Source organism: Corvus moneduloides, chromosome 1 (genome assembly GCF_009650955.1).
Source record: "Corvus moneduloides isolate bCorMon1 chromosome 1, bCorMon1.pri, whole genome shotgun sequence".
In the NCBI taxonomy this organism is placed as follows: Eukaryota; Metazoa; Chordata; class Aves; order Passeriformes; family Corvidae; genus Corvus; species Corvus moneduloides.
The window spans coordinates 100,190,122-100,204,885 of NC_045476.1; the positions used below are offsets into that span (position 1 = coordinate 100,190,122).

Here is a 14,764-nt window from a genome sequence, read left to right on the forward strand (position 1 = left end):
ATTCTGAATCCAAAACATAGCACTCCAACAGCTACTGTGAAGAAATTTACTCTACCCTAGCTGAAACCAGGACAACATGCTCTCAATTCCTCCAACTGGCAATGGAGACATTAGATGTTAGACCCCCTTTCTCCAAGCATCCATTGATTTTCCATTAGGTTGTAGGAAGTCCCAGGCCTCTCCTGCTGTCAGATTTGGCTGGAATTGCCCAGTGAGTGCAAAAGTTAAAGGAACAAACCAACCTGTCTGGGAAGTTGCAGTTCTGCACAGCCTTGGTTTCCTTAGAGACTAAGGATTGATAATATATGTTGTAATCGATCTTGCTGTAAATATGCTGTATGAGCACGTTCCTTGTCTAATATTTTATTTTAATTTTATGTAAAAATATGCAATGACATGCTAAGTTTTTTATAATGGCCTTGCATAATCATAGTCAATAATTTTTTGTAGTAAGACATATTCTGCTTTGTAAGCAAGTTTTGAAGTCAGTGTCCTGCATAGCTGCTGACAGAGAAGCACACCAGACCCAGCTCCTGAAGGTCAGATTGTTATACTGCCTGACCTTGACACAAAAGTGTTTATGAGGGAGAAAATCATTCCAGGTTCCCACCACATCTTTCCCTGTCTCCAACCAACTGCACGGCTTGTCGATTTGTGCCATTTGATTACTTATTCACCTACAGGAATTATACAGCATTTCTGAAATACTGTCAGAGCTTTCAATATAAGAAAAAAGTGCCTTAGCTTTCTCTGCGAGTACTTTTTTTTTCCTTGATGGAAAAAGAAATGTACCACCGGCTGCACCCAATATTTTGACGGAGCTGTCATACAAACATTCGTCACTATGGCACTTTTCCTTACTTTTTTCACACTGAATAGAGTTAGTCTGAGGCACACTAGCAATGTGAATATTGCAGTGTGGGAGACTCTCAGGTTCAAAGCCAGTCTTGTTACCTTGCTGTGTGAGTGCTAGTTGTTAAAAATTGCTGTGGTTTCCTATTGTGTACAAGAATACTAATTGCTTTAGCAGCATGTATGCTTTCAGTTTTCCTCTGTTCGAAAAGGAGACTGTGGTGATTTGAAATGTAAAAGTATAATCATCCTAGATAAATTGGACAGCACTTAAGCAATCAAAAGCTAATGCGGTCTTGTAAAAGTAGTTTTAGGGAAATATTTCAAGGCTTATTCACTCAGATAGCATTTTCAAGAGCCAAAGCACAGCTTTATTTTTTCTTTCTGCACAATTGAGCATTAAATATTGCATTGAGACACAGCAAAACAGGTTTTGCTATCCTCTAATACTGCCTAAGATTGTTTTCAAAATATCAGATTTGCCATCAGCCACACAAGGCATCTGTCAACTGACCAATTTAAAAAAATGTGGGAGTATCTGCATTCTGTTAGATTACAGTCATCTATATTTTTTTTAGGGTAAATTCATTTTAATGATTTTGTTTCTTTTTTTAATTTTTTTTCATATAACCTCTTGACTGTCCCAATGAATTGTTTTCTTTCAATTCAAGTGTGAAAGAAATTTATACCTTATCACAGAATGGACATTTAAATGACTTTTAACTGGTTTAATTATTTAAAGCTTACATTTGTTTTAGATTTTCTTTTGATACAATTTCATTTTCCTATTTTTCTTCTCTGATTGCCTGTTTTTAAAAGTTCTTTTTGTTATTCTTCTCTTTCCACTCTCCACATTCTTAATTTCTTAAAATTTTTTTTTGCTAAACTGTCCCTCAAATCAGTGGCAGCAGACATCATCAAAGGGGATATGCAGTGTCTGAAGGGTACCCCTGAATTATTTCCCACTAGTTTGTCTTTTTGTCTGTTTTCTTTTCTGAAAAACATAATTTTTCATATGAACCAGAGAGTATGACCCATTCTGTCTTGCTTAGCCTTGTCTGACACAAGTGAGTATTATTTATTTGGACAAGTAATTGCTAATTTTGTCTGAGGGGCTTGTCTGCTCTCTTTTTCTTCACCCACAACCTATGACAATTTCTGAGAAGAAAATCAGCAGACATAAACTCTACAATGCAAATTATTGTGATTTACATAATCCACAACTGCTGAAACATGAGGATAATAAAATGCTCTGGAAAACCTAATGCAGAGATTATTCATTAGTTACCAAATAAATGGGGATCTCAGGTTTTGTCAACAATACATACTTGCTTGGGAAGTTCATGGTTCCAATGTTCTAGTAATGTTTTGTTCTCTAGCTGATGAAGCAAGAAAAGCCACTTGCTCCTTTGGTTGCAGTGCTAAAGCCAGCAATGCCCCAAGGAGGGCAACAAGGATGGTGAAGGGTCTAGATGGGAAGCCACACAAGGAATGGCTGAGGTCACTTGGTCTGTTCAGCCTCGGGAAGAGAAGACTGAGAGGAGACCTCCTTGTGGTCTGCAGCTTCCTCACAAGGTGAGGCAGAGGGGCAGGCACTGATCTCTTTTCTCTGGTGAACAGTGACAGGGCCTGAGGGAATGGCATGAAGCTGTGTCAGGGGAGGCTTAGGAATTTTTAAGGTATTTTTCCTAATATATATATATATCTATATATATATATAGATATATATATATCTTTTCCTAATATATATCTTCTTATCTAGGAAAGAGATATAGATAGATAGATAGATAGATAGATAGATCTTTCCTAGATATTAGGAAGTCCCCAAAATTATGCCTTCTGTTCAGAAAGCTTTCTGTTTTCACCCAGAGCCTGGGTGAAACAGCTCTGTAAGCATTTGCATGACTTCCTGCAGGAATGGCCTTTCTGGACGTACTTTGAAAAGCTGTGGGATGGGACTGAGCTTGTAGATTAAGACATCTAAATGTAAATGTTTATGTATAGATAGGTGTATGTGAGCTAAGTGTCTGAACCAATGTCAGAGTCACTGCAGGTGATGAAATCAGAAGTGGCTGAAGCCACTGCCAGATGGGGTGCTTGTATGTCTGCATGGGATTGATAGCATTTACAGGAGAATTGTGCAGTTTTGTTCTGAGCTGGCAGCAGGAGGTGGGCAGAGGTATTCCAGGGACATCCGAAATACTTCCCTGGAGGATCTTTTTTGCAGCGCCACTCAAACTCACCTGGTTGAAGTGGGCAGGCTGTCCTTGGGAACCATGGGGGCAGAGGTCCCCATTGTGTGTATTATCTTTGTTGTGTGGCAAAGGGTGTGACTGGCAGGTAAAGCTTTATTCAAGAGTTCAATTTAAGACTCAGGTTATTACTGTACTTGTCATATGAGCACCTCAGCTTTATAATTCCTCTTATAAGGGAAAGATTTTGTTGGGTGTTTCTTTTTTCCCCCATTAAATTCTCCATTCATTTATAAATAATTCTGCAAAACCAAAAAAAAGGCCAATGACTTGTCCAAGCCAGTCTAGAGTCATAAGATTGACTCTCAAAACTGAGCAGGTTATAGGTTTTCTGTTAATCAGATTTTGCCTTCTTTGACTGTTTTGTGGTCCTGAGAGCTCATCCAGTCATAACGTCACTATCTCCAGTAGACTCTGTGGTCTCTAACATATCCTTACACAACATAATTTCTCCTGAGCCCTTTTCCAATCCAATGTTGACGCCATTCAGCTGTTCTTACAACTTTGGGGGTTCTATTAAGCTGTAGAGATACAGACTTTTTACGAATTCTCCCAGGTCTCTGTGTGTATGTGTGCGTCTATATATGACCTCCACGAGTGGTCGTGCATCCTAATTTAAAGCTTGGCTTCACAAAGAACAAATTATTTGGAGGACATAAAAGCCTTGCCTTTTCCCTCTAATGCAAATGGTGAAAGTTGCTTCCCCTTTTTTACCAAACCCATAGGTCAAGAGCAAAAAGCAACAAGGGGTCCCAGCACCTCTACTACTTGGAATCTTACCCACAGAAAGAGAAAACAGACAAATAGGCAGGCAGAGAGGGTTTTTTCTCAGGTGTAGCTGCAATATTCACATACTCATTTTCACGTGGGAAAGGTATTTTTTGGTCCCTTATATCCATTCATCATTACTGTGTACTATTGCCAACCCCAGGAGAAACATGAGTTTTGAAAAAGCAAAGTGAACAGATTTGCCCATCTTAGATTTTACTTTATTCTTGAGGTATCCAGATGGAAAAAACTTGTTTGATGTACTTAAAGCTACAAATATGATTTCATCTTCAGGTTCAGCATTTTGACACATGCAATTTACCTTATAACAAGAGCCTCAGAGAAATGCATTTTGAGGTCACAGGCAAAAAGCCAATCCACAACTACTTGTATTTAGCTGAACTTCACATTCTCCGAAAGGAGTCAAAATAGAGATGGCTTTCCTCATTTTTAGTGATGTAACAAATTATCACATAGTGAATTCTTTTCAACAGAGAAAAAAAGACAAACCCAGAAGAGCTTGCTGTGGGTCTTTGCAAGCTCCTCTGTGCCAGTCAGCCCTCACACAACCAGGAAGTGTATTGGCAGAACAGATACTAGCAAATCATTTTTAATACCTCATTTCAGGTCTTTGGAGATTAATTTTATCATAAATTTGGAAGCCTGATTTAATTGCGCTAATTATGTTTTCTGTTGGGAATTGATGGATTACTATCTAGCACATTGTTACTGTGTGTTATGAATCACACTGAGGCTTTCTCTTATTTATACCTGCTGAAAGTCAAGGAAATGAGTTGCAGTAAGCATAAAAGAAACATGCAAGAAATTACCCTAAACCATTTGCTACATGTTCTTGCTCCTCTCATGGATCTGTTCTCACAGTTATGATTCCGTTCTTCTGGAAATAATTGCAGAAACTCCTTTTTAATTCTCTGTCTGTGGGGAATTCACTGAAAAGCGAGCACACTTCCAACATGCAAGACATCTACAATTCCTCTTCATATCACTCTATTAACTTCCATCCACATGTATTCATTTTTGAACTGAATGCTGTGGGTGCAGAAGTAATTATAGCCACCACACTTCTAGGTACTTGTGATTCCATCAGATGTAATCATGCACATGTTGGAGGCTTGATTCTGCTGCTGCTGGAATTTGCCACTGAATGGAATAAGGGATTCAGTGACATCCTGTCATAGAATAAAGTTCATCTGTCATGTTCAAGTGCCAGTCACCAGGGTATCTTGTCTTTTGTACAACTTTGGGAAATCATGTTGTCTCCTGGTCTCTGCATGACCTTTCCTGTTCATTTAATGCCGTAAAGCTTATAATCAGTGTTTATCATTTATATGGAAAGAAAAACAGTCCATGTCTAAAATGACGTAACCATTAAAATCACAGTGTGCTTTCTGTCCTTTTAATTCCTCTTGTGGAATTAAAAAAACCCCCAAAAGTCTCTTTTTCTTGAAGTGAAGGAGGTTCACAAAGGCTGATTTTGCACTGCCATCTTCATATCCTTTCTTATAGTTTTGTTCTGAAATCTTTCCCTTTCTCTCTGCCTTTTGCAGGCAGAGCAATAGCTAAGCTAGGAACAAGTACATCTCGAGTTCAGCCTTGATGCTGAACTGCTATCTGGACTCTCTTTCTGACCCCACCACGTCCTTCCTCTCTGAAAAAAAGTGAGGTACCTTGCCCACCACTGTGGTGAAGAGGCTCCTTTCTGGGTGTTCATGTGCCCTCTCCACACTGGGGGGAGCACCAATGTTGAGGAAAATTCTGCACTACTCTGCTTAAGCTGTTGGATGTTGTGTAGACTCCCAGAAATTCAAGCAGGAGTTGCAGCTCCTGAGGGGTTTCTTCTGCTGGTCGGGGGCACAGGGTAGGATGTTGCAAAGCACTGAGTCCAGCGTGTTCAGCTGAGCATTGTGAAGGGGGGACCAACATGTCATTGTTTATCTGACCTGATGAACAGAGGATTTTGAAAGCAGTGCATGCTCTAATTTGACTGTATGGTTACTCCTTTTTAGAATTGCATATTCTCAAGTGTGATATCACCTAAAGGTGGACCCTTCTTTCAGATATGACAATCATTTCTCCTTAATTAATTTTGATAGTTTGCTCATCTTTGTGGAACAGATCTTCATGAGGACAAAGAAAGCACTTTTCCTTCAGGAGCGAATTATGAACACATTAAATTGAAAAGCTGCGATGTTCTGTCACGTTACCTTGGTCCCTACAACGCAGCAGTCATGCTTGATAAACGGCGACATTAAGAATAACATTAGAGAACACAGGCACGGGGTTGTGATGGCAACCAGGATATCTATCTGACCATTGTTATATACATTGCCCTCCTCATTTATGCCTTTGGGAGTGATGGACCTATGGAGGAAAAGAATCAATATGTTTCTCAATTTTTTCTCATGGCTGACAAAAAAAATATGTGGATTATAACTGGACTTTCCATTGAGCTGTAATCGTCTAACTTCAGTGCCATGAAGAAGTACATAATTATGCTATGTTAAATATAGAAGCAGGGGGCATATGGTAAAAATTATTACAGTAATTACTGTTTGTTTATTTATTTATTTATATAAACCGTATATGTGGGTGTATAATGTTACATAAATGCATAGGAGCAGTTTTCCAGGGTGTCTATCACTGTCATACCAAAGTGCTGCAGCTGCTGTGAGGAGGAGGCTGATTGCCTATTTAAGACTCTAAGTGGCAGCAACGATTATTTTCTTCTGCTTTTGACCTACCTTTCCTCATTTCTGAATGGCTGATGTTCAGTTCTTTCTTTAAGCCAGTTTTCTGGATAGGGCTTGCTTATTAAAAGTCACAGTCATTATTTTAAATCACGCTGCTGTCAGTGAATATCTTTAGTGGATCATGCTTGCTATAGAGTCCTGAAGGCTTATGACTTGAACCATAGCACAGACACCTTTGAATGATATCCTCTGATTTCATTGCAAATTTAACAGTGCCAGGGGATTTTTCCAGAGCCCTTGGTGTAATTTTCACCTTTTCATTGGAATCGATGGTACCAGCACTGTTCTCACACAGCCTGATGAGGTCACATTTAGGCAGACACTGACCACATCCATTATCCCACCTGTGCTTTCTTTTGCTCTCTCTCCTAGATATAGTTCAAGTCAAATACTTATTTCAAAAGAATGTATTTATTCTCTTTTAAATCTAGCCTTGGACTGTGATGTCCAGAAAGAGCTTGAAGCCAGTTAGGTGACCTTTGTGCTGGAGCTAGTGCCTATGCAGTTGGTGTGTAAAGCCCCTTGGTTTCCCTCTTGCCAGCTGTGCCTGTGCTGCAAGCTTACAGTGACAGGAGCTGCCATTTGTGCTCCATATTCTTATGCAGGAGCTAAGACACAGATCTCTGGTTCATTACTCTGGCTCCTACAGTGCAAGCAAATTAAAATAGTTCAAACACAGTTGGATTTATTTTTAGTCTGAAGGATAACAATGTGGCCATGGCAGACTCTGGAAAACCAGGCAGAGAAATTCTGATGGTTTAGCTTTTCTACTTCCTCAGGACCTTTGTCAAGAGTAAAGCAAAAAGAGGTAGCAGGTGAGAAACATGGGCTATAACCTATGTTAAGCTCCTGAATCCTGCTAGAAACAACTTCTGTAAGAGAAAGGTTTTATAGTGGGGCATCCCCATCAGGGGAAACATGGGAGAGCCTTTGGGCAGTATAAACACATCCTTTCTCTGTATCTGTTTATTTGGTGAATCAGCACTCAACCATAACCACTCTGCCAACCAGGCAAAGCTGCCTCTGGGGAGCAGGACCTGCGTCTGGAGAGGAGCCCAGGGGCAGGACTGAGCCCATGCAGGGCAGCCTGGGGAAGAGCTCTGGCATTTTTCCTTTGATTTCTATATGGGAGAAAGGCAGCAGGGATGCTCAGAGGGTTTAAGGACAATGCAGTCCTCAAAATGACTCATCTTAAAATTTTTTTATTGTCTTCTTTTTCTATTTTTTTTTTGCAGAGTTAAATGTAAGGGAATCAGATGTAAGAGTGTGTGATGAATCATCATGTAAATATGGAGGAGTGTGCAAGGAAGAGGGCGATGGCTTGAAATGTGCGTGTCAGTTCCAGGTAAGGGCTGCTCACCTTTTTGTTTGCTGTTTCTGACAAATCTTTCAGGTGTATTGAAGTATTTGTAGAGTCACCACTTCAAAAATTCCACTCAGCAGCAGGCTGATGGAGTCTAACCATAAGCTCCTTTTTCAATGGCACTGATTGGATCAGATAATAGCAGGGTCCCCAGTGATCATAAAGGTTATGAATTAAAACAGTGAATTAGTCCTGCTCAGGAAAAAAAAATTGATAAAAATGTCTTCTGAACTTTTAAAAAGAAGTAAACAGCAAGTTCAATTAGCATTGTCAGTTTTTGAGACTTTAGTTTACAGTCTTTATAACTATCATGGTAATCTTCCCCACCCCCACTCCTGCCACCAATTTTTTTAGAGAAAAAGCAGTACAGCAGTTCTTTCTTTCCACAGTTTATAGCAGAACAAATGTATCAAATATTATGTACAGGATTCATGGTAAAACTGGAAGAGCTGGCACTGTTATCAGCAAAACCTGGAGTGGGCTGTCTTTCAGTGTTTTAAAAATAATTTGTATTCTGTTTCCAATAAATAATAAATCAAGGGGAACCAAAATAGCAACAGTGTGTATATGATCTTACACTGGTTTTGGATTCCAGTGTTTCAGAGCTGGCTTTCAATAGGGTGCAGTTTACCTATGCTGGGGGCATTGCTCCAACTGCCTTTTAAAGGCAGAAAAAATTCTTATGAGAAGAGGTTTCTTCATCTGTCTTCAGTCTGTCTGTAATATTTCTTTATGAAAAATAGTAAAATCAAAGCTCAGTAATGATTAAAAATAAAAAAAGGAAAATAAATACAACCCTAGGATAGCCAAAGGTTTCATTTATTGTCTGTGGGTAGTAAATTTTGTGACTTCCTAATATCCAGGGCGTGGAGACATAAAAAGACAGAACTAGTCCGTGTGATAAATTGCTACTTTGTTTTGAAGAGCTGATTAAAAAAAAAAAGTATAGTTTTTAGGCTACTTGCATGTTTTCTTGTACTTCTTGAAAAATTTACTCTATACTCTTAGGAAAGAAGTCTAAGGATGAGGAGAAGGTATTGTGTTTTTCAGACATAGAAACTTTAAATTCTTCCTGTTACTCCTGAACTTAATTGAGCTTACTCAATTTGCTGCAACTAGCAGCACCAAAATATTCCAGGCAACAAACACCCAGCCCAAACTGTTAGGTCCTTCACATGCAAGACTATTTGAGAGCTAGCTAATTTTTTTCTGACATTGCAAGGCTTTGAAAGGAAAACAGACACATTTGTGTACAGTGGTTCAGCTGAAGTGGCACTGAAAGGAAGATGTGGGAATATCAGCCTGTTCTTCCTGAAGTGTGTTTCCTATTCATCACAGCTACAACAGAGCTGGATAACTGTGCCTCTGGTCCTATCCAGCAAGGTATTTCGTATGTTGCTAAAACTGCAATTTTTAGAAAAATGTGCCCTAACAAGAGAGTTGCAAAATTAAATTGGTCTGGGATCCAGGTTGTGGTCAGATAAGATGTTCCTGCTGGAGGGAAATCACAGAATCCCAGAATATGCTGAGTCGAACGGGACCCACAATGATCATCTAATCCAATTCCTGACCCTGCATAGCACCATCCCCAAGAGTCACACCATGTACCCGAGAGCATTGTCCAAATGCTCCTTGAACTCTGTCAGGCTGGTGCTGTGACCACTTCCCTGCCTGAACACTCTCTGGGTGAAGAACCTTTTCCTGATATCCAACCTAAACCTCCCCTGACACAACTTCAGGCCATTCCCGTGGGTCCTGTCACTGGTCACCACAGAGAAGAGATCAGTGCCTGCCCCTCCTCTCCCCTTCACGAGGAAATTGTAACTGCAATGAGGTCTGCCTGACAGAGGGGTGTTTTGGGGAGCAGAGCGGCACAACTATTCACAGCCACCCCTGAACTGAGGCCAAGACTGGCACAAACTTCCTTCAGATTGAGGGAAATGGATGACAAATTTCAACTTGTTTGAAACAGCTATAGTGTCATGGCAGCAAGAGCTCTGCAGGCTGAAAGGTCTTTTGCTGTATTTTGAATAAGTTTTACAAAACCTGAATGAAAATCTGATCAACATCTAGTGAATGCATTAGGAACCAGTGGGGGAGGTAAGATGGGGTGAGGTGGGGTGAGGAGAGAGAGAGACATCATGGGGCTCTCTTTCAATCTCAGTCAGAAAGGCTTGACAACAATCAGTTTAATAAAATAACAGCTTCAGTAAGACAGAATAGGAAAAGGAGCAAAGTGACAATGAGCAAATCTTACAACCCATTCAGATGTTGGGAACTCTGAAATCACACAGCACTGGATGAAGCTCGGAAGGATTTTCCCACAGCACCCTGTGCTGAACAGATCTTGCCCATGAAGAGATGCTCTCCATTTTGGTCATTTGAGATATTAGAGGACTTCCTCACAAGAAAACAACTTTACTCCTAAAGGACGCTCGCAGGAGAACTTTTGGCTGTACTGTACCAAATCACTAAAGGCTTACCAAACTAAAAAAGGAATCCCTTCACTTTTCATTTTCAATCCTCCGGATGAAAACCTGCAAATTTAAAACATCACACAGAGACTTAAGGAGAATGGAACATTATCTATTGAACAGAGAATTATCTATTGAAAAGTATTGTCCCGCTCAGGAGTTGCCTAATTATTCTCTAGAAATGGCTGTGCAGTATGGCATGTGATAGGACTGATGGCTGTGGTTGAGTGTCTGAGAGCTACTTACTATGGGAAAGTATTACAAAACTGTTAGAAATAATTTTCAGAGCTGTCAACATGATTTATTTCTGTCAGTACCTGTTTAGTTAATTCTCAGTTGGTCATCTATGGCAGGATGACAAAGGATTGGAGGGTAATACCCTTAAAAATTATGTTTTAACAATTGAATATTTTGACCTTTATGTATGCCAAAGCACAAAGAAACTGTTGTGCGAGAGACTCTCATTTGGAATTTGGATAAGAAACTCTTGTACTTTTAAGTCATTTTAGCTTAGCTAATATTGTTTCTGCTTGCAGTCTCATGGGTTGAACTACACCAGTTTAATCATAAACTTTATGTGGTTAAAAAATTTCTTGGCCACTGTATTTCATCATTGCTTCTTGGTTTTTGTTTTTGGTTGGGTTCTTTTTACATTGGGGTGTTGAAGATGGAAAAGGTGTCTGACATTACAGTTACCGCTGCACCCCCAAACAGGGAAATATCTCCTTTTCCATGCTGTGAAGCTGGGTTTGGGTCTCCAGTTCAGCAGGAAGTCGTGCAGCACTCTCAGATGTTAGGCAGATTGGTGGTCCCAGGATTTCAATGCACATTATGCACTTTTATAATCCATCTCCCTTAGAATTTAAGAAAACAGCAAAATACAGGCAGCTTCTGCAAAAGCTATTCTGAATGATAATTTTTCCTTTCTACCTTTCCTTCTTTTTGTTTGTACCAAATTCTACTAACTTTAAGATTTAAATTTTTCAGTGTAGTAATAAAAAAGCATTATTATAGTTGTTGACCAAGAAAAGGCTCATGATGCTCTTGAATTTAATGAGAATGGTGATTGTTTTCCACCTCCTTTGAAAGAATGTTCTGAACAAAAAGGTCAACAAATCTCCCTTTAAGCACTGTTCTCCTTAAATTCTCCTTTGCTTGGTTTCATCCCCCTGGGCCTAGTCATACTTTCTTGTATTATCTTGAAGAAGTTTTCTCCTTCCTCAGTGTTCATCCTTCAAATACTTCTGGATGCCTGGCATATTCCCTCTAGCCAGTAAAAAGTCCCACCATAGTTATTTTGTGCTTTTAATCTTTCCTACTGAATTCCTATGTTCAGTCCATGTGGAGTTAGACTATTATTTCAGTGATCCGAGAGGAATACATATAGTAATACTGAAAAACTAATATATTTCAAATCTTTCTTCAGCAAAAAGAGTTATAAGTTGCTGTTGGTAACACAACTATCTTCATGTTATTATGCTATTATATTCATGTTATTAATATGCAGTTGAGATTAATCACTTGATTTCTGTATGACTGGGTTATTTTATAATTTCTTTTCCAGTGTCACACAAACTATATTCCAGTTTGTGGATCAAATGGAGACACTTACCAAAATGAATGCTTCCTCAGGAGAGCTGCTTGCAAGCACCAGAAAGAGATAACAATGGTATCAAGAGGACCTTGTTATTCTGGTATGTAAAACATCATTATGTGTCACTAATGAATGATGTTTTATGGTTAGCTCTTTAGTTTTGCCCTTAATTCCAGCAATTAAAATTTTGGTGCTTTTCATAGAATGAAATAATGTGGAAAGCCCAAGTCCTCTTTAGGAATAGAACCTTTTGCTAGATAAGAAGTCTGCTATATCTTCTGATATGCTAACAGATTAATAAATAAACATTACAAGTTGAAGTACTTTATCTGGGAAAATAGATTATGAATGCTTCTGTGGTGTTTATAGAGGAGCCTTGATATTCATCAAAAGGCTTTCAACAAATTTGGAGCAGACTCCATTTCTTTAGGACTTTTATTTTTTGGATATAAAGAATTAGTGTGACATCCAGCAAGTGACACTGATCATCCTGACTGCTGCTCTACCTGTATCCAAGGCATCATTTTCAGGTCATTACACTGAAGATATGCAAAACTGACAAAATCATTCTACCTGACCTTTCTAATGCACTAGCCTTTTTTGTCTTTCCACATACTTAAAGCATAGATTTTCCTCATCTTTCAAATACATGGGGCAGGTTTTCTCTGTCTTGAATATTGCAACGTGCTCTTTGACACAGAAACTTTAGCCACCAGAGGTGTTCTGAACCTCTGGGTAGATTCAAAGCTGGTGAGACCAGACGCATGGCTGGCTTTCTCTGAATGAATAAATAACTCAGTAGTGCCAACAACTGCAATCTTTGGTACATAAATAAGACACAGAAAATATGAAGTTGTGGGACATCCCTCATCTTTGGATACAGAATAGCTACTCAGATTAATCTAAACAAAGTTACATCTATATGGTAGCCAAAAGCGTGACCATGGGTCAGATGCACACTCCTTGCTAACTTTATGTTGGTAATTGCAGTGACAATTTAGAGTTATCAGGCCTGGAGCTCACTGGTAGCTACAGCATCTTATCTAGAAATTAGAGTAAATGCACGTGCAGGATACCTAGTCCAAGCCCTTGCTGCTGCCAGTCCCAGTTACCTCATTTAAATGCAGCATGTTTCACACCAGCTGCTCTAAGGCCTTTGACTGCAGCACACACCTATACTGAGGTCTGCTCATGTTTACTGAGGTCCAAAACAATCTGTGTTGTTGGTCCTAATACAGAAGGAAGCCCATGTTTTGTGCCCAGCTCAGAAGCATAATTCCAGCATCCCTCAGGCAGATGACTGAATCTGCTGCCTTTCCCAATCTCCCACCTGTAAATTATGTGCAGATTCAGCAGAAAGAGGAAAAAAATGAAATCCAGTTTGGGAGGACTCACATATTACTATAACAACACCAATAAATATGAAGGTTTGAACTGAGGATGTATAAGTAAATGTTAAAGTATAAATATTTTTTAATTTCATGCCCTAATCATTTTACTAAATGGACACACAGCATGAAGGCTTCTTTCTCTCACTCAAACAAAATTCTAGGATAATGTTTTCGGAACAACAAAAGGTGTTTGTTTCTATGTGCATTCTACTCTACCAAGAAAAAGAAATTTCAAAATGAAAAATCGATTCTTCTCAACCTCAGTTTGCTGTCAGCTAATTACTACGTTATTCAGCTAGTATGGGAATTTTTTTTCAACCTTCCTCTCCTTTTCTTAAAGTCCTCCATAAAACCCAGGAAATGCAGCATAATTTTTAGCACTTAGTGTAGCAGATTAAGAAACATGCTGAAACACAGTGCTCCAGAAAGTACTGAAAACACATTTGTGAAACTGAGGTTGTGATTCAGGCTGCATACTGCACCTACACTGGTGCAACTTTAAGTGCCTCAGCAGAGGTCCACTAGAACAGTACCTGCTGCTCCCTGAGTGTCTGATGTGCTTCAAGTGGCGTGAAAATATTGGATGATAAAAGCCATCATCCAGAACCTCTCCATGCCCTGCCAAGATGGCAGCATATTTGTGCTCTTGATCTGTTACATGTATAATGGAGAATCAGATACTGAAATGAAAAAATATTTTGTAGACCCCCATAAATTTTCACTGGGTGCCTTTGAATTTGCTATTAAAGTGCTTTGTTCTAGGGCATCATTGGGAGACAAGTATAGATTCACTGGTCTCCTATCAGAGTTTTGTTTTTCAAAGCAAAGCTTCATCCTGGCGGGATGCACCCAAGACAATAGGATGAAATTCCTCCTTAGTGTTGTAACAACTGTTCAATATTTAAAGTATATCAGACTTCTGAATCTCATACAGGAATGAAATATTTCCCATTTGCTAGGGATTGATACCTCCTGTAGCTACGGCACTGGAACAGACTATACTGAGTGATTTAGTCACTAAATCATTATTCTGTTTCTTGCCAGGTAATATTTTGGTTAAATTTTACAGACATAGGTGATTTGCAACATATTTATTTATTTTGTTTGTCGGAAGGCTGTCAGAGTTTCAAGATTCTAAAATAAGCAGTGTTTAAAAAAGAGTCAATTATAGGTGTTTTAGGAATAAACAAAATGCAATTTTTGACATTAAAAATGGTTGTTTAGAGAAATGAAAGAGAATGTATGGTTGAAATTTTGAGTCTGCATATACAGGTTTTAATACTGATTTTGACTGCTGCC

At 39.1% G+C, this 14,764-nt stretch overlaps 1 protein-coding gene across 1 annotated transcript in view; it reads left to right on the forward strand.

The window, feature by feature from the left end:
- The window catches only part of TMEFF1 (transmembrane protein with EGF like and two follistatin like domains 1), a 111,878-nt gene that overhangs the window by 59,411 nt on the left and 37,703 nt on the right, over positions 1-14,764 (forward strand). Inside the window, exons 2-3 of the mRNA XM_032119913.1 lie at positions 7,879-7,988; positions 12,045-12,174. Of these exons, the coding sequence (XP_031975804.1) occupies positions 7,879-7,988; positions 12,045-12,174 (240 nt within the window). The remainder of the gene's footprint in view (positions 1-7,878; positions 7,989-12,044; positions 12,175-14,764) is intronic.